The sequence below is a fragment of the Zygotorulaspora mrakii genome, chromosome 2 (assembly GCF_013402915.1).
Source record: "Zygotorulaspora mrakii chromosome 2, complete sequence".
NCBI classification, from domain to species: domain Eukaryota; kingdom Fungi; phylum Ascomycota; class Saccharomycetes; order Saccharomycetales; family Saccharomycetaceae; genus Zygotorulaspora; species Zygotorulaspora mrakii.
The window spans coordinates 944,642-966,992 of record NC_050720.1 but is presented as its reverse complement, the minus strand read 5'-3'; the positions used below and the strand labels follow the sequence as shown (position 1 = coordinate 966,992).

Below are 22,351 nucleotides of genomic sequence, written 5' to 3'. Positions count from 1 at the left end.
TTTTTTTATCCTTCTCTGAAACTTTATCATTTTCAGGCTTCTAACGAAATCGAAAACCTATAAAAAACAATATATGCCTCACTTTCACCACGAAACAGGAAATAGAAGACATTTATTTATTACTGTAAATATGCAGTTCGCATGTCATCTTTAAGCTTCATTCAATATTCTAAAATAAAAAGACGAACGAGAAACAGGATTTTCTGAGAAAAAAATAATAAAAATCAATTTCCACGTATTTGAGTAGAATTAACAAACATATTATATTTATTATAATGGTTAGTATTTTATTAATTTCATATAATCCGATATATAATACAAAGACTACCTATTTTTATTACTTAAGGGACTACCAGTGTCTCTATCGTAGGTTTCGTCCATTAAATCACGTAATTTCCCCTCCTGTGGAACTTGTTTATCATCATAATTCTCCCTTGGCGATACCAATATGGGGACGTGATGTTCGGAACTTGGTGATTGCGATCGTGACCTTTTATCGGGTAGTGTTTCTTGTGATTGTAGTGGTGTAGTATTTTCATCATTATCTGAGTCTATTATACTTGGAGATTCTAATATACGATTTCCTTTATCATGTTTTACCTTTTTAGGCGTTGCAAGTAGATGAGTCTCTACTGCATTTGGTGATTCTTTGTATTCGAAGTCATCTAATTCTGTGGGTTTCCTTTTAGACGGTGGTATATTATCTGATTCTTCAACTGGATCGTTGAATCCTGAAGCAACAACTTCACTACCTGTATCTTCATGACAATTATCTCGTTCGTCCTCATTGTTATCATCAAGCTCATTGAGATTCTCTTCTATACTATCTTCAGTCCACTGTTCATTATCATCTGATGTTGGGGTTTCGACGTAATCATCATCGTAATCATCATCATCATAATCATCATCAAAGTCGTCATCAGCTACACCATTACTGCTTCGGGGTAGATTTTCGTAATATTCTTCAATTCTGAAATCCCCACTTCCATTTGTTGAGTCATTGGTATCTACATCCATATCTTCATCCTCTTCATCCTCCTCATAACCTAAGTTTGGACTCACAAGCGCATCAATCTCTTTCAAAAATGGAGCGAGCTCCTTTTCAGCTTCTTCATCAACCCAGGGTATTTTTGTCAGCGAAACGTCTTCTCCCTGTTCCTCATCGTTTTCTCGATCAGTGTAAAATCCATCAGATTCTTCAAAGTATTGCCAACTTGACCTAACAATACAGCACTTACTTATCGCTCCGACAAATTTTCTCAATTCATGAATTTTATAATATTTCAGTGGATCATAACATAATTCGCAAATTCGAAGAATAGTAAATGGATATTTTTGTTCCACACTAAAATTCTTTAATAAATATTCACCAAATTTAGCCAATGTTTCCTTTAAATGTCGGAAATCGTTCTCATTCCTATTACTATAATTTCCTAAAATATCATTTGGAATTGTTACAGACATATGATGAACCAAGTCCGGCAAAATCTCATTAGCTTTGACTTTCTGTAGAGCTTCCAAACCCCTCTCCTCTATAACCGTCTTTAAAAAATGATACAACTGTGGTGACTTGATACCCATCATATTGATATCAACATCACTCACACTCCCTTCTAGTTTCGGTCCAGGCAACGTCATATCTCTCATGGTAATGCTCTTTCTTCTTCTTGATAAGCTGCGAATTTTCAACACGCCCTGGAAATGCAATTTTCGTAAATATATCTTACTGGCCTCAAGGAAATGGATGTTAAACCTTCTGAGGCTCTTTTTGATAAGGTTAGAAGGTCTATATTCAATTGTTACTCGTCGATGGTCATTTCTCTATTTCGAAAAATGCGGGAGCGCCTTCTATATAGTTCGAAAAATTGAAATTGAAAAAAAAATGTACATTTATATTCAAACCATCTCACAAGACCAAAAGATACGGCCGGGGCTTTCCGTTGCATGATGTGGCGACTATCGAGAATAAATCTACTGCAAAGGGTTGTGGTGCGCAACATAGGACAATGCCATGTCCGTCCAATCACTGCGGGAGCTGTGGGAATCAGATTTCAGAGTACCCATACTGCAAATAATGACACGACAGAACAAGAAAGGACTTCTCACTTGGAAGATTCAGAGGTTGAAAAGTGGCTTGCTGCTATTCAATCTTTGAAGGCTGAGTTTTCAGAACAAGCATTTCTCCCTGAGACCTCACTAGCACCACCAGGTCAATCGAGGATAGACATAGTTGATGAAGTAATGTCAAAAGGGAAGCAATTCGAGCCCACTAAGGAACAACTTGAGGAATTGGAAAGTCTGAAGGATTTCGCAATCCCAGAAAGACATGACGCCATCCTGGGACATATTACGAACATGATAATGAGACACGGCAAGAAGCAGCGTGCAGAAAAGATATTATCAAGAGCACTGTATTTAGTATTTTGCCAAATCCGGAAAGATCCCGTCGAAGTATTGAAGAAAGCTTTAGACGATTTAGCTCCACTGATGATGGTGAAAACATTCAATACTGGTGTCGCAAAGGCAGCCGTTATCCCTGTCCCGTTAAATCAAAAGCAAAGGCACAGAATAGCTTGGAAATGGATCGTCGAAGGTACACAGAAACGAGCCTCAAGCGATTTTGCAGTGAGATTGGGCGAAGAACTAGTTTCTGTATACAAAGGTAATAGTTCTGGTTTCGAGAAGAGAGATCAATTACATAAGACTGCAATTGCACATAGGTCTTACATCAGGTTAAAATGATCTGAGCGGTATTGCCTGACATATAAATGCATATATACCTTACTATGAAACTACTCTTGTATATATAAATATGAAGACTCATCAATCAGCGTTCCTGGTAACGCGCAAGAGTAATGCCCAATGCGCTACCTAGCATATTGTACAAGATATCTTTATAATCAAACACTCTTTTGCCAGAAGAAACAATGCTCTGCAGAAACTCGCTGCCTATGGCCGCACTCACAGTACAGACGATAAATGCTAGCTTGTATTTTTTGATTTCAACTCTTCTTCGATGTTGAAGCTGTCCACTATTGAGATCAAATTCAGAAGGGCACATGGGGTTCACGATTACAACATTTTCACCGTCAAATAGCTTCACAAACAGCAAGGATTCGATTAGAAACGAAACCAGATGCAGAATCTTGTCGTGTTCGTTGATACTGCTGATGTATTTAGAATCCGTAGAGACGCCTAAGATATAGACATACTAACGAAGATGCAGAAAATATAATCAAGAACTTTTTATTCAAACTCCAAAGCATTTTGACAGTGCTATACTTCAAGATTACATCGTTTATTGTAATTGAGACCTTCACCAAAAATACAGGACTATTCATGGATCGCTTACCTCATCATACCGTACGGACCCCCTTTACTTGTTCTAAGAAGGAAAGTAAAAGGATATGCTCAATTTCTCGAAATAAATGGATTATAGACAGTTTTGGTAAGGTTTAATATCAACTATCTCCGATTGATTGAAAAGTACTTGTAACTGTGCCACCATGAGCTCTATTACATTTAAGACGCCGCTCACATCAGATGAGTCCAAGTTTTTTGTGGATGAGTTTCGAAAATTAGATAAGGAAGATCTAGGGATCGTTACAGGTGAGGCTGCCAAACCGCTATTTGCAGCTTCAAAATTGTCAGCTCAAATACTATCACAGATTTGGGCACTCGTTGATATCAATAATAAGGGCTTTTTGAATCAAGATGAATTTAGTGCAGCCTTACGGACGATGGCCCATTTGCAGCAATATCCTAATTTGCCAGTGACCGCTGATTTATACGCACAACCCTCGCCGAGGCTACTAGTTTTGAATGGATCGGTACCACCGTTGGTTCAGACACCCACCGCTAATTTGTCAACTTCCGCAGCCCAAGCTCCCGGACAGATTCCAGCTGTTTCTGGTCAGGATATTTCCAAGTTCTCTCAATTATATGAAAGAGCTGCAAATGGAGCTCCGACATTGGCAGGCGATAAAGCAAAGGAAATTTTTTTGAAGGCAAGACTACCAAACCAGGTCCTGGGAAGTGTTTGGGGTTTATGTGATAGAAACGCGTCGGGATCATTGGATAAGCCAGAGTTCATAATGGCGATGCATCTAATTCAACTGTTGATGACCAACAATCCAGCTGTTAATCCATTGCCAAGTTCTCTTTCCCCACAAGCTTGGAGCTCCGTAGAGGCGAACAATATTGCTGTTCCTGCTACCCCTTTGAGCGCTAACTCCACTGGCAGATCCTCTTTGGCAAGGCAGGGCACGATAACACGCTTATCTTCAGGTGTTTTTACAAATGCTTCCACCGACTGGTTATTGACTCCTGAAAAAAAACAACAGTTTGATGCCTTTTATGACTCATTGGACAAGTCCAGAGCAGGTGCCTTAAGTTCTGAGGTTTTGGTACCATTCTTTCTTTCTTCAAGATTGAATCAAGAAACCTTAGCAAGTATTTGGGACTTAGCCGATATCCATAATAATGCGGAATTCTCTAAGGTCGAGTTCGCTATAGCAATGTTCCTGATTCAGAAAAAAAATGCGGGAGTTCAACTACCTGATGTTATACCTGACCAGCTTTTGCAATCACCAGCTTTGGGTTTATACACGCAGCAACAACCTGCTCATATTGCTGTTCCTTCCAGAGACACCAAACCGTCTTTCCAAGAATCTCCGCAACAACATCCACAGCAACGCCCACAGCAAACTCGCAACAACTCAAACAACGGATCTTTAAGTGATTTGTTGGCCTTGAACAGCTCTTTTGCTTCTCCAACTCAACCCCAGCTTCAACAGCGTCATAGTTCATTTAGTGGAAATCAAGATCTTTCCGTTGGATCGACTCCCAGTGCACTAGGAAATCACTCCGCGATGAGAAGTTACCCCGGACAGCCAGACTGGGGTCAAGACGCTATTAAGGAAGCTGACGAAGATTTGGCTTTTCATCAGCAGCCACCACAACAAATACCACAGCAAGTACCACAGCAAGTACCACAGCAAGTACCACAGCAAGTACCACAGCAAGTACCACAGCAAGTACCACAGCAAGTACCACAGCAAGCACCACAGCAAGTACCACAACAGGCACCACAGCAAGCTTTACCAGAACAGCAGCAAGCTCAGTCTGTTATGCAGTCAAACTCTGCTCCTCAGCAGGCACCAAGAACATCCTCAGTCAATTTGTCCTCCGTTCCTAACTTTGCTTCACTCAATATGCCGATGGCTGCAGCTTCGGCAGTGGGCGGTCTTGTAGGCGGTGCGATCGGGTCTGTGACTAGCGGTTTACACAGACAAACCCAGAATAACAACCAAGATTTATTTGCGGATTCGGAAGCATCCGCACAACTTTCATCAGCAACGACTGAAATGGCAAATTTATCTAATCAAGTAAACTCCTTATCAAAACAGGCTACAATCACCAACGATAAGAAGAACAGAGCAGAACAAGAACTCAGACGTGTAAATGAAATGAAAGCATCGATAGAAAACAAATTGGCTACCTTACGTAACACTCATGAAAACAATGTTAAAAAAACCGAACAAATGGAAGCACAACTCGTGGAAGCCAACAGAACGACAGAAAGTTTGAATCAACAGTTGAGTGTGACCGAGGGAAATTATCATGCTACTGAGTCAAAGCTTTCTGCACTTTCTTCCGAATTAGATGAAGCGCAGCAAAGGAATGCCAAATTGAAAGAGCAAATAAGTGGGTTGAACACGATGGCTGCTGGTATGCAGACACAATTAAGCGAAAAACAACAGGATGTCAAACAACAAAGGTCATTAGTTGATGTTAACACCAAGCAATTGGAAGTAAGCCAGCTGACTGTTGCAAACCTTGAGAGTGAAATCCAAGGGTTAACGGAGAAGGTAGAAGTTTATCTCACCAAACGAAAAGAATTAAATGATTATCAGAAGACGGTAGAGGAGCAACATTCTCAACTAGAAGCTAAGTACAAAGAATTGGAAGCCAAGAATAATGATTTAAATGCACGTACACAAGCCCTAGATGAAAGAAATCAAGAAGTTGAAGAACAAGAAAAGCTTTACGAGCAACATGTTTCTCAGTTGCAAGCCATGTTTGAAGACCTGACTAAAAGAAAAAATACACTAGATGCGGCTGAAGAAGATTTGAAGCAACAGCATATTGAGTACGCTAGAAATATACAATCGCTTACTGAAAATCAGATAAGGATTGGAATGGGTGAAATACCTGAAGAAGCTGCCATTTCAAATTCGAATAGTAGGGAGAAAGAAACAGCTAATCATGGATTGAATGAAGGGGAAGTTTCCAAATTTGTTGAAGACAGTGTCGTAAATTCGAAATTAGGGCGTGGGCAGAACGATGAGGAGGAAAGACCCGAAAGTGAGGTTTTCGATAAAGATGTGCCTACAACGGGATCACAGACTGAAGCCGATGACGATTCTGAAGCGGCAGATCGCATCAATGAAACCGAAAGAGCCGTAAATTTAGCTGATAGATTTGAAGGCGACTTGAATGAGTATGGTATTCCAAGAACGCAGTCCTTAACGTCTTCAGTAGCCAACAATGCTCCTCAATCTGTAGTAGATGATATAGAATTGCCCCAAACACTAGAGGAGGCTGCCGGTCAAAATGTCAATGCAATTAAGGGTGACAGCAAGACTTATCCTCAAATACCAGGGCAATGGGATAGCTCCGTGGGTGAAAGGCAGGTTGACCAACAATCGAAGATGGAAACGTTGAAAAATGATGGTGCTCAGGACGAAAATCCGAATTCATCTGGGGACAGTATAAAGCAATCTCCTTTGATTGTTAGTCCGGTCCCTCATGGAGGCGATTTACCGGACAGCCAAGATTTTAGGACACCAACAAATACAGATGATATTGACGAAGAGTTTCCTCCAATAAAAGAATTAGATATCCATGAAAGTGATTCCTCTTCTTCTGAGGAAGAGTTCGAAGATACCAAGGATCATATACCTAATGATAATGCTGCCACTATTGTCAACCCCACTGTTCCTGTGACTACCAAAGACGAATTTGACGATGCTTTTGCTGGACTAGAACAAGCAGCAGATGAAGAAGATTTCAATTCTGCTGGTGATGAGGACCAGAATGAGGGCTCAATGGAAGAATTTGAAAAGATTGAGCACCAAGATTTAGACGAAGAACTGCAACACAATGGCTTTACAGGAACATCTCTAGGGAACGACTCAAATGCTAAAACTCATGCTGGTACCATGGAAGGATTTGCTCCCCACGTTACTACAACAGAAGATGTAACAAATGATGAATGGGATGAAATTTTTGCAGGTTTCGGTAATTCAAAACAACCTACAGGTAAGACTACCTCATCTGGTCTTGAAGTTCAACAACCAGTCGGTACGAAGCCAGGCAAGATCAGCGCGAACTCACCTATTAATCGAAAGGTTGCCACAACTCCTAAATCTTTGGCTGTAGAGGAATTAAGCGGCATGGGTTTTACAGAAGAGGAAGCACATAGTGCTCTCGAAAAATGCAAGTGGGATTTGGAGGCCGCTACAAACTTTTTACTGGACAGCGCCTGAGCTTTCAATCATCTTCAGGTTTATCTCTCAGCTGTGAATGAATTAAATTAAACTTTTAATGTACATAGTTCTACATTTTATCCTTTAAATGTTGGAATCCTAGATCAAGTAAGGTTATGAGGGTCACGCAACAACAAATATTGTGGCCCATCATGCATCGCGCAATTCGAGAAGCATGTCACTCAGACCTTGCACTAAAGTCTCATCCAGCGGACTTTCAATTGTTTTACCAAGGTATTTATCACATAGGACCTCTATATCTTTACGTCCAGCGTTGAGATTTTGCTCAAGCTCTTGCAACTCTTCCTGTAAGCCTTTATTGAGCGAATTTATAGTATTCAATCTCTCTTGCAACTCTTCAACGGCTGCACGCCTCTCCCCATACACAGTGCATGCAACTAATTGTTCACTGGATAACTTATCTAAGGGTGTGCAATGGGGCTCGTCTCCTGTTGATGTGGTTCGCAGGCGCTCGTTCGCCTCAAAGACTAGGTCATCAAGGTCATCCAGTTTTGCCTTAACATCCCTTTCCACCAATATGTCTTCGAATTCCCTCTTGCATAGTTCGGTCCAAAACTCTATGACCTGCCTCTGACAGTTACTTAAATTGGCAGCACCTTCCTTTGTTGCACAGTACTCCGGAAAACAAGAACAGAGCTTCTCCCAATTTTCTAGTTTTGCTACTGATTGAGAAAGTGCCTTGTTGAATACTTGATTCAATCTTAAGAACCTGATATGCTGTGCCTCAACCATAGCGTATCTCTATTGCATTTGTTTTCATCTCCGCACTTTGAAGATCTGCTTTTCATATTCATTATTTTAATAGGATTCAACAAAAAAAGAGTCGTCTAGTTGATCAACTAAGGCATACGAAAGGAACACCATAGGCGAATGAATCAGCTTCTGAATGCACAGAGACTCGTGCAGGTATCGCAGTTTCATCCTAAGCTGCAAAATATATGGTACTTAGTAGCCGCAGTAACATTCAGCGTGTGTAATCAACCGCAGGAAATTCCCAAGATCTATCATTATGTTATGTTACTCAACAACAATAATTCCGACCACCATGATCCATCTACTTTGGCTAATAGAACGATAGAGACTTTACAGAATGACCGCATGAATTTGAGGAAGGTCATTGATGAAAAGTTTCCTCAACCTACGCAGCTTCAAAGACAGCTAACAGAAAAGTTTAGGGAGGCTCTACTAAAAACTGGACCTCTCGCAGGTCTCCCAAAAGCAATAAATGTGCTTTCTAACTTAAGAGACGTGACTCCCACTGCTTTGCTACCGTCTAGTCAAGAGATAGATCCTTTCAAAGCTGAGCGGGGAGAGGGACCTCTTTACTCAGATTCTGTTATGGAGATTCATGCTGCTGACTCCAACAAGAGTAAGGAAAGAGATCTGAAAGGCATTGAGCATTGGAATCATTTGTACACCAAAGTCTCCAAAAGAATTGTCAACAACATTAATTCAGCATGTCCGGATTTATGGTATTACATAATGGAACATGTTTACGGTCCGTTACTTTCATGTGATGACATTCTTTCTAAGCAGGAAACTAGCTTCATAGTTATCGCATCGTTGGTACCGCAGGATGTCAATCCCCAGCTACGTGGCCATTTGAAGGGTGCGCTTAATATTGGCTGCGATCCTAATACCATCGAAGCTGTGAGAGCGTTAGCGGTACTTATATCTCAATGGTGCGGTGTGTCCTGGAAGGGTGAAATTGTAAAATTATAAAAATATAAATCCAATGAGAATGCTACATGAATCATAATCCTGCTTTACTATTTATATGTCTTTATATTGAATCTTCTATTTTTTAAAGTTCCATATGGAACGAGATTATCGATGTTATCTACTTTTTGCCGAAGAAATCAAATCCAAAGGTAGGAAATTTGATTCCTGAACTTCTAGAGACTTCTTTTTTTACTTGATCGTTCCCCATTGCATTGGTTATACTTCCATGACTGGAATCATCCTTCACAGCAATACCATTCATTTCCGAATCCTTCCTCCCATATAATTGAGACCACCACTGTATCTTTTGCAGATCGGGAAGAATCCAATCTTCGACAACCTCTGCATCATTTTCAGACTTCAACGAAATTTCAGGCGAATAGTTTTTGTTAGTAAACTCTTCTTTTCTAGATCTGAAGTAATCCCATACGCTCCTGGTTTTTATAAATGCGTCACCTTCGACTCGTGCCTTTTCGCTGTTATACAGGAATGTTCCATATTGACAAGAGTACAGATGGTAGACGAGTCTTCTAAGGAATCTCTCGTTGTACTGGAAAAGATCTGGATTCTGATGCAACAGTTGATATACACAATCCAAAAATTGTTGAAAAATCGGTGAGGTGAACTTCATGATTTTCCTATTTTTCTTTTTTCTTTTGAAATGTTCTGACACTTTATTAACAATATCCGTATTCAGTACACTGCTAGGTGAAATATTTATCGTGCTTTCCATTTCTGATAATTCATTGCCGTCCTTCCCGAATAATGTACTGCTCGAATTAAAATCAGTGGTGTTCGATTGAGATAAGGGGTTTGAGACACCACTGAACCCCACCGTATTGTCATGAAAAATGCTCTCAGAGCTCAAAACACCTGTCCTCTCTTGAAATCTATGTCCAAATGAAAGCCAGTCCTTTTCGACCAAAACCATGAAGCCTTCCATCGTTCTATAATACGGATCGAGACATATCTGTACAAGGGAGCAGACTTGAGCCGTTCTATCCCAACCATCAGAACAGTGAATTAAAATATTAGAATTGTTGAAAATTATTGATTTTGTTAACTTGTCGGTTGATGATAACAGAAGTTTTACATATTTTAGCCAATTTGAAGATTTTCCAGAGTTAAGTAGCACTTTGTCAATTGGTATATTCAAATCGCCATCCACCAAAAAGTTATCAACCACATTATTTAAAGTTTCTGACATGACGTGGATATTATCAATACCCAAAAATGTTCGGCTACAGGTTTTGTTGAAGTTGTAATTTTCCATACTTTCCGTACCACCTCCAAGAGCTGCCTGCGCCATTGCATTAGTGATAGGCCTTGCGTCTACAATAATATTTTTTTGCTGAGTAGCAAATTCCGTTGCGATTACTCGGGATGCTTGAAAGATTTCTGATGCGAGTCTCTCATCTTGGACCGAACGCTGCTTCGTAAGACCCGTTAACGGCTGGGCAGATCTTGTTATGGTACAGCCGGTTTTTTTGTAGTAATACGTTAAGGCAGGAATACGACCTTGTGATCGATATTTCACAGCATGTGTCAAAAGAGTATCTGAAACTTGACTGGGAACTATTATTTTACTCGGATATGTAGGTGAAAATCTATAATCCTCATTTATGTTGCAAATTCTCCAGGGTCCACCCTCGAAATCCAAATTTAGGCCCTGTCTTTCAAACTCTTTAACAACATTGTATATTCGCCAGCTATCTATGTTTTTTTCTGCATTATTTGGTTTAAATATGAATGCATATAGCTGCGTTATATCATTCAACACTGTCAGTTTGATAAGTGATTCATAAACCCCTCTTGCCTCCACGGCATCACAGAAATCTATTGAAAATACAGTATAGTCTTTACCGACTATTTTAATATTAGTGAAAGACCATAGATCCTCCTCTTTATAGTAATCGGTGTAGCTGTTCGTAATTCCTGAGGGCTCCATCTTATCCATTTTTGCTAACAATGCACTGCCATGATTTTTGAAAACTGATCCAATGGTCGGATATGAGACCCAGAACTCTCTATTCAAGGAAGTCGAAGTGAATATCAGGTGGTGTGTTGTCAAATGCAAACTTCCCTTAATGACATTTCCTTTCCTATGCAGCAGAACATCATCAACCTTAGCAATTTTAATGTATTCCATGTTTGCCACTTTGGCCCACCTGCTAAAAAATAAGGCGGGAGAAGTCTCAATCACCTCAAACAGGCATTAGATTCAAAATAAAGGCTACATATCTCGTAAAGTACTATAGAATTCCTCCTTTACTTGTTCTGCTGCCAACATGAACAAAAGCGTCACGTGAACCGTGACGCTTCAATTGAAACGACAGTGTCGCGATAGAATACGAACAAACGCTAGAGATCAAAAAGTGGCAAATGACAATCCATATTATACTGTCGCAACGGGTGATCAGAAGTTACCTGATGTAAATATATTCAAAAAAGGAAGAATTATATATCTACGGACCATTATATAGAAGTGGGTGCGTGTGTCTGTAACAATAAGGCAACTGAAGCGCTTAGAAAAACCGGATATGATAGTTGCTGAGTAAACCCAAGTGGAAGAAATACCTTTAAAAACCCAAATAGAAATAGAAAGAGAAGTTGAAAAGAAGTAGAAATGAAAACAGACGTAGAAGCGAAAAAACGAAACTCCAGAAATAAATATGGGACTGAAAATGAAAAAGAAGAGTGGGAAGATAGTACTTATTCACATCTACAAATAGTTTGTAGTTCCAAAATGTACTTGCCCTCCTTATACCGCTGATCCTTTCTCTCACTCTCCAGATATTTCCAACCCAATAAACTTTTACACCAATGACAAAGAATGTCGCACACAATATAATCGCCTGTAATCATCGGGCGTGTTTCAACTTCACCCTGAATGACATTAACGACCTCACCCATAAGATACGCATCACCTGTCTTGCCCCTGTAATCCTTGGACATTATTTGAGTGGAACTGGACAAATGCGTTCTGCAACGCCGGCAACCGTAAGTGATGAACTTTGAATTGGAACACTCCCTGTGGCACCTACCCTGCGAACTGTGACTAAAATGCATCCGACGGGAATCCGCTAACAAATGGTACAAACTGCTGTTTGTTCTCAGATAGTCTGAGGAATCAACCTCAGAATGTGGGGATGGGCTCTCAATATAAGCAGAATAACGCAACCCCATGATACAGTATATGTGGCCTACTCAGTTTAAGCAAATCCCAACTGGATAAGTCTCCTGCTGCTTGCTCTTTGATGTTAACACCCCTCCTTATCCAGCGGGCCTTCAATGAAGTTAGGCTGTTTCCCTTTCGATGACCTAATAGATCTTCGTCTTATCTCAACTAATGAAATATATATGTGTATATATGATACGAGTCAAACACAAACAAAAAAAACTCTTTGGTAGCAAATGTATCTGAACGTGTTTGTTGTCAGTAGTTGAGAAGCAGCCAATACATTCCTATCACACTTTTATAGCCTCCGGGACTAGAAAATGAGTACTTTTAGAGTTAAGGGAACATTACTACGATAGTGGGTGTGTATCTGTCATAATCATCATTACACCACGCACTTATGCCGGTATCAAAAGTATCACAACTTATACGGTTGTGTCTGAACTTCGGACATTTTTGGATACCACTAATCAAGTTTAAGATGATCACACTGCCGCAAAAGATAATTATGTTTCGTATATAGATAGTATCAAGCGGCTAATAAGAGAGATGAGCTTTTCTAAAAGAAGTTTGTCCGAATGTTTTCAAAAGCCCCGACGATATCCGATGGGTTATGAGAAGTTTAGAGATATAGAACGATGAGTAAAACTATGGAAATGTATGATTCTTATAATAGATCGTCATCAGCTTCTGTGATGGTTTCCTTCACCTTCAGAAGGATGGTCGTTTTCCATTTATCTAGTTTGTTAAACTTATCAAAGTTGAACACTTTTTCACTCAGGGCTTCACTGTCGCCTTCTCTTACGCACTCAATTAAATCCTGAGCAAGTGCAGCCTCTCTGGAATCAGCGAAGTTAGCATCTGTGTTTTTGCCCTCTTGCACAGTCCTTGTAGCGGCGACAATATCAGTGGCTGCTAGCTGACAGAGTGCCATTTTGAAATAGTAATCCTTCAAAGACCACTGGCTGAGTCTATTGCCGACACTGTTTTTGATAAGCTTGGCATAGACCTCGCCTGCCTCTATATAGTTGGCGTCCAACGCTTTCAAGTCAGCACATCTGATCAGACACTTGTTGGCCAACGCCAACGCTTGATCCTGAGCGTACCACTCACCGGCCGTTTCATAGCTTTCGATTGCCTTTGGATAGTCACTCAGCTCATTTTCCAACAGCTCTCCCATTTCGAACTTGAAATTGGCTCCCCTTCTGAACTGGCCCCTCTTCGTGAAGATTTCAATAGCGCTGCCCAAGGCGTCCACCGCATTCGTATACTCTCCACTGCTCTTGTAAGATTTGTAGGTTTCCACGAATGTGTTAGCAGCCTCATCATCATTCTTTGCCTTGAGCTGATATTCTGCAGCTTTCAGAAACGAATCTCCGGCAAGTTTCAACTCTCTGCGTAAGCGGTACAGATTGGCAGCCTGAATACACAATTCTGCAGCTTCCTCGTACTTATATGAGTCTGATCCGCTAAACATCTTCAAGAACCCTGATGAAGGGGTACCCTTCTTTTCGGCCTGTCGAATCAACTGAAAGTTAGTAAAGTTGCAACACGTAGACGCAGTCACCTCATGGCAAAACACATACCCTCTGCAAAAGCTCCACGGGGTCGGACATTATTGTGTTCTCTGATTACGACCTATCTATCCACGCTTTAATTCTGCGAGAAGATGGTCTCTTGTTCTTCCCTATGCCACTAATTATGCTTAGATATTACCATACTTAGAAGATCAATTTTGAGTCCCCTTCGTTGAACACGATATATCTTCCTCTATAAACGCATACAAGAGCAGCTGACAGTTATCTATAGAAATCATTACCTATGCGCCAGAAAATATTTTAGGAATTGTGTCAGCAAATCTAAGCAGTAGTGGCTAAGCATTGAATACTGACATCCAACAATGGTTGTGCCCTGCCTCTCTTTCAGGCCGAGCATTTTTTTCCATTTTGCAGCATTTTTTTTTCTTCAGCAGCTTATGCGGCTGTCTTGACCTCAATGGCAACCAACGGAGAAAAAGCCGTGTTGTAATAAGATGACCATTAAGTACAGCTACAAGAGAGCATGGAAACCTGACACTTCAACGACTCCAAAGGATCCTCAAGAGTTGCTAGAACTCGATGGTATTATCAAATGTTGATATTATTTGAAGAGTAGAAATCATCTTCATGTTTGATGGAGAACAATTGTAGTTGTAGTCACACTTTGATTAGAGGGAAGCGTTTCTTTTTCCTTTTAAGTGAAAATTTTGTAAAATTTTTCTGTTTGTAGGAGCAGACCTCTCGATGATCTTGTTGTGACCTTTTCTATGACTAAATAGTTACTTGTCCAAGAGATTTCGTCATCGTTACATATTGTGCACGTCTGAAGTGCTTACAAGTATATATACAAGGTAGTTTATTGCTCTCTCATCCTGTTCACTGTGAGAGGTAAGTCATTTAGAGCAGCGATCGGCATAAAGAGATAAGAAATGACATCGATCTACAAGTCTAGTGAACCGACGATTTCAACCTTCAACACACCATACTACAAGCCGCAATTGGTTGAAGGTGTCGAGTCTGTGCTGGTGATTGGATCTGGTGGGTTATCGATCGGTCAGGCCGGTGAATTTGATTACAGTGGTTCGCAAGCGATCAAAGCATTGAAAGAGGCCAAAAAGAAAACCATTCTGATCAATCCTAACATTGCCACAAACCAGACGTCTCACTCTCTGGCTGACAAGATTTACTATCTGCCTGTTACACCTGAATACATCACGTATATTATCGAACGTGAAAGACCAGATGCTATCCTGCTTACCTTTGGTGGCCAAACAGGTCTAAATTGCGGTGTAGCACTTGATAAAATGGGAGTTCTAAAAAAATACAACATAAAGGTTCTGGGAACCCCAATTAAGACTTTGGAGATGACCGAAGACAGAGATCTGTTCGCACAAGCGTTGACCGAAATTAATATTCCAATTGCTACATCCTTTGCATGTGAGACCATTGACGATGCGCTGAAGGCGGCCGATGAAGTCGGATACCCAGTTATTGTTAGATCTGCCTATGCTTTAGGTGGTTTGGGCTCTGGGTTCTCGAATAACGGAGATGAATTAAGAGAATTGGCTGCTCAATCTTTGTCGTTATCCCCACAAATATTGGTTGAGAAATCCCTAAAGGGCTGGAAGGAGGTTGAATACGAAGTGGTTAGAGATAGAGTTGATAACTGTATTACTGTATGTAATATGGAGAATTTGGATCCACTGGGTATCCATACCGGTGATTCAATTGTTTTTGCACCTTCACAAACACTGTCGGACGAAGAGTACCATATGTTGAGATCTGCTGCTATCAAAATCATTAGACATTTAGGAGTGATTGGTGAATGTAATGTCCAATACGCTTTACAACCCGATGGTCTAGATTATAGGGTAATTGAAGTTAACGCTCGTTTATCTCGTTCCTCTGCCCTCGCCTCAAAGGCAACAGGTTACCCATTAGCTTATACCGCTGCCAAGATTGGTTTAGGCTACACTCTACCCGAATTGCCAAACCCCATAACAAAGACCACGGTTGCTAATTTCGAGCCATCATTAGACTATATTGTGGCAAAAATTCCAAAATGGGACTTATCGAAGTTTCAATACGTGAACAGAGATATTGGGTCTGCAATGAAATCTGTTGGTGAGGTTATGGCCATTGGTAGAAACTTCGAAGAAGCTTATCAAAAGGCCTTGAGACAAGTAGACCCATCTTTCCTCGGTTTCCAAGGTTCAAATGAATTTGGTGATAAACTGGACGAAGCATTAGCTTCTGCTACGGATAGAAGAGCTTTAGCCGTTGGCCAAGCTCTCTTGCACGAAAATTACACTATTGAAAGGGTTCACGAGCTAACAAAGATTGACTCATGGTTTTTGCAAAAATGCATGAACATTGTTAGAATGTACAAGCAACTTGAAGCTGTCAATTCTTTGGATGCATTAGAGAAAGATTTATTGCGCAATGCAAAAAAATTGGGGTTCTCTGATAAACAAATTGCAATCTCAATCAGTAAGGACTCTAAAACGGTTGGGGAGTTAGAAGTTAGAAAATTGAGGAAATCGTTTGATATTATCCCATTCGTAAAAAGGATCGATACTTTGGCAGCTGAGTTCCCTGCAAATACCAATTATCTATATACCACTTACAATGCTATTAAAAGCGATGTTGAATTTGATGATAACGGTATGCTTGTTTTGGGATCAGGTGTCTACCGTATCGGATCATCCGTGGAATTCGACTGGTGTGCTGTCAATACAGCCAAGACTTTGAGAGAACAAGGAAAGAAAACTGTTATGATTAACTACAACCCCGAAACTGTCTCAACCGACTTCGATGAGGTTGATAGATTATACTTCGAGGAACTGTCCTTTGAAAGAGTTATGGATATTTATGAGCTAGAAAACTCCGAGGGTTGTGTTATTTCTGTTGGTGGTCAACTACCACAGAATATCGCATTAAAGCTGTATGAAAATGGTTGTAACACTTTAGGTACTAATCCAAATGATATTGATAATGCGGAGAATAGACACAAATTCTCTTCTATTTTGGATTCCATAAATGTTGGTCAACCAGATTGGACTGAAGTAACCTCCATTGAGGAAGCAAAATTGTTTTCTCGTAGAGTTACCTATCCAGTCTTAGTTCGTCCTTCATATGTTCTTTCCGGTGCCGCTATGAGTGTTGTCAACAGTGAACACGAGTTGGAAGACAAACTGACCCTTGCATCTGACGTTTCGCCAGACCACCCTGTTGTGTTGTCCAAATTCATCGAAGGCGCTGAAGAAATTGATGTTGATGCTGTTGCATACAATGGTCAAGTTCTTGTTCATGCCATTTCAGAGCATGTCGAAAACGCCGGAGTTCATTCCGGAGATGCAACCTTAATCCTACCGCCTCAAACATTGAGCGAAGAGACCAAGGCTGCATTAAAAGATATTGCTCATAGAGTTGCACACGCCTGGAAAATTACCGGCCCATTCAATATGCAAGTCATCAAGGATGGCGATAAATTGAAAGTTATTGAATGTAACATCAGAGCCTCCAGATCCTTTCCATTTGTTTCGAAAGTTTTGGGCGTCAATTTCATCGAAATTGCTGTTAAAGCATGCTTGGGCGGTGATAAAGTTCCCGAGCCTGTTGATTTAATGGCTAAAAAATACAACTACGTTGCAACTAAAGTACCACAGTTCTCATTTACAAGACTGGCTGGTGCAGATCCATACCTCGGCGTTGAAATGGCTTCGACTGGTGAAGTTGCATCGTTTGGTACAAATGCTCTAGAGAGTTACTGGACAGCAATTCAAAGTACATTGAATTTCCATGTGCCATTGCCTCCTAGCGGTATTTTGTTTGGTGGAGATGTGAAGAAAGACTTCTTGGGTGAAGTTATCAAATCTGTCTCTAACCTAGGATTCAACTTCTACGTAGCCAATGAGGAGGTCAAGAAGTACCTACAAAGCTATACTGATGAAAACATCTCAGTGATCGAATTTCCAAAAAACGATAAGAGAAAGTTGCGTGAAGTTTTTCAAAAATACGATATCAAGGCTGTATTCAATCTAGCTGCCAAGAGAGCCGAAAACACTTTGGATGAGGATTATGTTATGAGAAGGAACGCCATTGATTTCGCAATCCCACTGTTCAACGAACCACAAACAGCTATTTTATTTGCCAAATCATTGAAAGCAAAACTAGCCGAAAAGATCAAAATTTTGGAATCAAATGACGTAATAGTCCCTGAAGAGGTCCGTTCTTGGGAAGAGTATGTTGGCTTCAGACCAGTGTAAATCAAGCTCATGTAGTTCTATCTTTTTTTAAACTTATAATCAGGTGTAATAATAATCATTCAAGCTCAGAACGTTCCGAATTGAAGCTGCAGCAGTGATGTCCATGTGATTCTTTTAATACTCGAGCCCGATTATATTGCGGTGGATCACCAATTGTGGAAGTGAAACGTCTTTGTGAGAACAGACGCTGATAGGTGTTGCCCTTCTGTTCCATCCAATCATCAAGTGGTAAATTGTCACAAAGCTGGACGACAAAAATAGCAACAGACAGCGCATTAACCTGGTTGAAGCTGTTGCTTCACTAAAGCCCTGTCTCAAGCTGAGAAGCGCAAATAACGAAACTACGCACTTTCTCTGATATGTATGCGATGCCCGCTTCACACCGTTAACCCCACAGGAAAACTGGATTTCGGCGAATTATCTGGCACAGAGAACGTCGCTGGAAAATCGGCGAAAAACCAATACAGAAGACATAGTAATACGCGCTCTGACAAAAGGATACGGGAAATGAACACGGTAACGGTAACGTTTTCAGTGTTAATCGATTCGATTGGTCGAATTGGCGAAGTTGGATGTTGTTAGTTTTATTTAGGGTCTCTTCATTGAAGCTGAATTGAGGAGTTTATTGGATTGTCATCGAATGGGAAAATAAAGGTATAAAAGGAGGCATATTCTGCAGCAGAGTGCCACTAATTGTGACGTTTGTCTTTTTTTTTATTATTTCTATTTGATCCAGAATATAATCTAAAATTGATCAATTCTTTTCAGTAATTATCATGACAGCTTCAAACTTCTTCAAACCAACCATCAGAGTAGCCACTGACAGGTGTCACTACACGGAAACAGAGCTTACAACAAGGTATACGCATGTTAATCCTGTAGTAAGTGAGATTGAAGGTTCAGATTGTTTCGAAGTCAAGCCGGTTGTTCAGGATTACGAATTTAAGTTAGATTTAAAAACGCCCAAACTTGGGGTTATGCTCGTGGGTTTAGGCGGCAACAATGGCACTACGTTTTTGGCAGCAGTATTAGCTAACAAGAGCAAAGTAGCTTTTCATACAAAGGATGGACTGATCGCAGCTAATTATTATGGCTCTGTCACCCAATCTTCTACGATAAAAATAGGATGCAACGAATCTGGCGCTGATTGCTATGTTCCATTCAATTCAGTTTTACCTTTCGTTGCACCAAATGATTTTGTTGTGAGTGGCTGGGATATCAATGGTGCTAACTTATATGATGCAATGGTCAGATCGCAGGTGCTGGAATATGACTTACAAAATAAACTGAAGGGCGACATGTCAAAAGTAATCCCCTTGCCATCAGTTTATTATCCTGATTTCATTGCGGCAAATCAGAGCAGACGCGCAGACAACTGTTTCAATAGAACATCATTGGAAGATAAATCATCAACGAAGGGCAAATGGTCTCATGTTGAACACATTAGGAAGGATATACGTGATTTCAAAGCCAATAATGATTTGGATAAAGTTATTGTATTATGGACAGCTAATACCGAAAGATATGCCGAAGTTTTGCCAAATGTTAACGACACAGCAGATAATCTATTAGCCGCCATCCGAGCAGATCATGAGGAAATTGCACCATCAACAATTTTCGCAGTAGCTTCAATATTAGAGGGAGTCACTTATATTAACGGCTCACCACAGAACACTTTTGTTCCTGGTGTTGTTGAGCTGGCTGAAAAGGAAAAAACTTTCATTGCAGGTGATGATTTCAAGAGTGGCCAAACGAAACTAAAATCTGTTTTGGCACAGTTTTTAGTTGATGCTGGAATTAGACCGACTTCTATTGCTTCATACAATCATTTGGGTAATAATGATGGATACAACTTGAGTTCGGAAAGACAATTCAAGTCAAAGGAAATTTCAAAAAGATCAGTTGTTGATGATATAATTGCTTCAAATCAGATTTTGTACAATGATAGATTAGGGAACAAAATAGACCATTGCATTGTAATCAAATACATGAATGCTGTTGGAGATTCAAAAGTTGCAATGGACGAGTACTATAGTGAATTGATGCTCGGGGGTCATAATAGAATCTCAATTCATAATGTTTGTGAAGATTCATTGCTTGCTACCCCTTTAATTATTGATTTGATTGTTATTGCTGAGTTCTGCTCAAGAATCTCTTATAAGAAAGTTGGTAGCGAACAATACGATAATTTCTACTCCGTACTATCATTTTTAAGCTATTGGCTGAAGGCTCCTTTGACTAGAAAAGGTTTCAAAGCGATAAATGGATTGAATAAGCAGCGTTCTGGGCTGGAAAATTTCGTCAGAATTCTTATTGGGTTACCTCCTCTCGACGAGCTGAGATTTGAAGAAAGATTACAGTAAAACATGTTAATATATTTATATATATATATATATATATATATATGCGAAGCAATAAACATGAGAAATATCAGAAATATAAATATATGTGAGATAACAAATATAACAAGCATAAGAAGCAAAATAACCATAATAAATATAACAAATATACGAAATATACTAAATATACTAAATATAATAAATATAATAAATATAGAAGTTCACTAAATTTAAAGCTCTATTCGTTTGATTCTAGCTCATCCAAAGTCTTGAAAACAAAAGCTGGCGATGATTTCTCATACGAGATACCGTTCTCTAACAATTTGACAAATACTTTTTTGAAATCTTCGAAGAAAGCACTTTCATCGTCTGCATACTTCTTGACGTACCTTGAGAATTTTGGATCTTGAACGAGGGCATAATCAGTTGGCAACATCATGAACCCACTGGGGGAATCATACTGCTCTTGACCAGCGTCATTTTTTTCAAGCTTCCAATCCTCATTTAATAAATTAACATAGAAAGCGTTGTTGAAAATGTTTGGTGAAGCACCCCAAGGACCTTCAAATCCAGAATTTTTCAAATGAGTTTTACCCAAACAATGTGCTCCTAACAGTGCCACAATTTCCTGATCATCGAATCCGAACCGATTGTAATAGTTTCTAACATAATTGGCATCTTTTGTTGCATCTGGTAACCTACCGTTATCTGGTGTCGTCTCTTCATCTGTATCTACTCTACCTGGTCTCCATGGAATTTTTGGTCCTTGCATCTCTTGAACTGCCGTGACGCTGCCTAAAGTGTACAGATCTCCATAGGAAATCCATGGAAATTCTTTGTGAATTGGCGCTAAAAATTTTGCTCCATTTTCCAGACCCTTGTTTGCCGGATCACTTGCTTCTTTTTTAAATCTATAAGTTCCACCATAAGACCCACCAGAGTTGTCGTTCTTATCGTAGGTACCTGACGAATGCCATGCGAGACGGACAAGCACAGGACCGTACCCTATATAGTTATCGTATTCATCTTCCTCCCTTAGTTTTTTTGCAATGGCGTTGTAAACATTCTGGAAGTCCTCAAACTTTTTACCACTTTCAGTCGTTGCAGCATGAACAATAGCAGCGCTGCCGAGAAGTGTACCTCCATTTCTAAATCCCCAGCCCCAATTATTGTTGCCCTGGTTTTTGAAATCAGTAGTCGACTTTAGGTTGACAGTGAGAGCTGCCGTAGCAGCTCCGATCAAGAAAAAACGTGTCCTGTAGAGGGCTCTGGTTAGTGTAGCCATTTTACTTTGACGTTGTGGTTGTAATGAATCAGACGTTTCTAGGATATACGCCAACTCATAACTCCACACGTACATATATATATATAAGATACACATCTACGTCATTCTGGTTGATCCTTAGTAAACGCGAACGTGATTCTAGGCACCAAGGGGGGTCTCACCTACCCGGTATATGCACAAACTTTCAGGAACCTGCACAAGCAATTAAGTATCGTGGCTGTCTACACCTACTGAAGGACTGTTAGCGATAACCGTCAGCGTACATGCGCATCTCGAGTTGGCAAGCGTACTTAGTAATTTTCATCTCATGATTCCAGCTGAAATTCTATTCGAGACGAGAAACCATCTCCGAAAACACCGAGTACCGAATGAGGACAATTTATCCCGAAAAGGCATTTGCATTCTTTGTCTAGACAAAAAGGAGTCAAGGGATAATTTTGTCAAAAAGTC

At 40.1% G+C, this 22,351-nt stretch overlaps 12 protein-coding genes across 12 annotated transcripts; 5 read left to right on the top strand and 7 right to left on the bottom strand.

Annotated features, from left to right (window-relative positions):
• Window positions 1–324: 324 nt before the first annotated feature.
• PSY4 (Psy4p) lies at window positions 325–1,647 on the bottom strand (the record flags this gene model as incomplete). The annotated part of the gene is made up of 1 exon (XM_037287282.1): window positions 325–1,647. One exon carries the CDS (start codon window positions 1,645–1,647, stop codon window positions 325–327), a length of 1,323 nt encoding a protein of 440 aa, XP_037143177.1.
• Window positions 1,648–1,944: 297 nt separating this feature from the next.
• RSM7 (mitochondrial 37S ribosomal protein uS7m) lies at window positions 1,945–2,742 on the top strand (the record flags this gene model as incomplete). The annotated part of the gene is made up of 1 exon (XM_037287281.1): window positions 1,945–2,742. The coding sequence occupies one exon, from the start codon at window positions 1,945–1,947 to the stop codon at window positions 2,740–2,742; it is 798 nt and encodes a 265-aa protein (XP_037143176.1).
• Window positions 2,743–2,827: 85 nt separating this feature from the next.
• HG535_0B04890 (uncharacterized protein) lies at window positions 2,828–3,266 on the bottom strand (the record flags this gene model as incomplete). Its single annotated transcript, XM_037287280.1, is given in 2 exon segments — window positions 2,828–3,196; window positions 3,198–3,266. Coding segments are annotated over 2 exon segments (438 nt in total).
• A 240-nt stretch (window positions 3,267–3,506) lies between these two features.
• Window positions 3,507–7,550, top strand: EDE1 (Ede1p; the record flags this gene model as incomplete). The annotated part of the gene is made up of 1 exon (XM_037287279.1): window positions 3,507–7,550. One exon carries the CDS (start codon window positions 3,507–3,509, stop codon window positions 7,548–7,550), a length of 4,044 nt encoding a protein of 1,347 aa, XP_037143174.1.
• Window positions 7,551–7,700: 150 nt separating this feature from the next.
• NNF1 (MIND complex subunit NNF1) lies at window positions 7,701–8,303 on the bottom strand (the record flags this gene model as incomplete). Its single annotated transcript, XM_037287278.1, has 1 exon — window positions 7,701–8,303. One exon carries the CDS (start codon window positions 8,301–8,303, stop codon window positions 7,701–7,703), a length of 603 nt encoding a protein of 200 aa, XP_037143173.1.
• A 138-nt stretch (window positions 8,304–8,441) lies between these two features.
• Window positions 8,442–9,293, top strand: PXP2 (Pxp2p; the record flags this gene model as incomplete). The annotated part of the gene is made up of 1 exon (XM_037287277.1): window positions 8,442–9,293. The coding sequence occupies one exon, from the start codon at window positions 8,442–8,444 to the stop codon at window positions 9,291–9,293; it is 852 nt and encodes a 283-aa protein (XP_037143172.1).
• Window positions 9,294–9,411: 118 nt separating this feature from the next.
• Window positions 9,412–11,442, bottom strand: YMR1 (phosphatidylinositol-3-phosphatase YMR1; the record flags this gene model as incomplete). The annotated part of the gene is made up of 1 exon (XM_037287276.1): window positions 9,412–11,442. One exon carries the CDS (start codon window positions 11,440–11,442, stop codon window positions 9,412–9,414), a length of 2,031 nt encoding a protein of 676 aa, XP_037143171.1.
• Window positions 11,443–12,005: 563 nt separating this feature from the next.
• On the bottom strand, window positions 12,006–12,479 carry MOH1 (Moh1p; the record flags this gene model as incomplete). Its single annotated transcript, XM_037287275.1, has 1 exon — window positions 12,006–12,479. One exon carries the CDS (start codon window positions 12,477–12,479, stop codon window positions 12,006–12,008), a length of 474 nt encoding a protein of 157 aa, XP_037143170.1.
• Window positions 12,480–13,138: 659 nt separating this feature from the next.
• SEC17 (alpha-soluble NSF attachment protein SEC17) lies at window positions 13,139–14,087 on the bottom strand (the record flags this gene model as incomplete). Its single annotated transcript, XM_037287274.1, has 2 exons — window positions 13,139–13,999; window positions 14,058–14,087. 2 exons carry the CDS (start codon window positions 14,085–14,087, stop codon window positions 13,139–13,141), a joined length of 891 nt encoding a protein of 296 aa, XP_037143169.1.
• Window positions 14,088–14,938: 851 nt separating this feature from the next.
• Window positions 14,939–18,277, top strand: CPA2 (carbamoyl-phosphate synthase (glutamine-hydrolyzing) CPA2; the record flags this gene model as incomplete). Its single annotated transcript, XM_037287273.1, has 1 exon — window positions 14,939–18,277. The coding sequence occupies one exon, from the start codon at window positions 14,939–14,941 to the stop codon at window positions 18,275–18,277; it is 3,339 nt and encodes a 1,112-aa protein (XP_037143168.1).
• Window positions 18,278–19,053: 776 nt separating this feature from the next.
• INO1 (inositol-3-phosphate synthase INO1) lies at window positions 19,054–20,640 on the top strand (the record flags this gene model as incomplete). Its single annotated transcript, XM_037287272.1, has 1 exon — window positions 19,054–20,640. One exon carries the CDS (start codon window positions 19,054–19,056, stop codon window positions 20,638–20,640), a length of 1,587 nt encoding a protein of 528 aa, XP_037143167.1.
• A 214-nt stretch (window positions 20,641–20,854) lies between these two features.
• On the bottom strand, window positions 20,855–21,997 carry CCP1 (cytochrome-c peroxidase; the record flags this gene model as incomplete). The annotated part of the gene is made up of 1 exon (XM_037287271.1): window positions 20,855–21,997. One exon carries the CDS (start codon window positions 21,995–21,997, stop codon window positions 20,855–20,857), a length of 1,143 nt encoding a protein of 380 aa, XP_037143166.1.
• Between the last annotated feature and the right edge of the window lie 354 nt (window positions 21,998–22,351).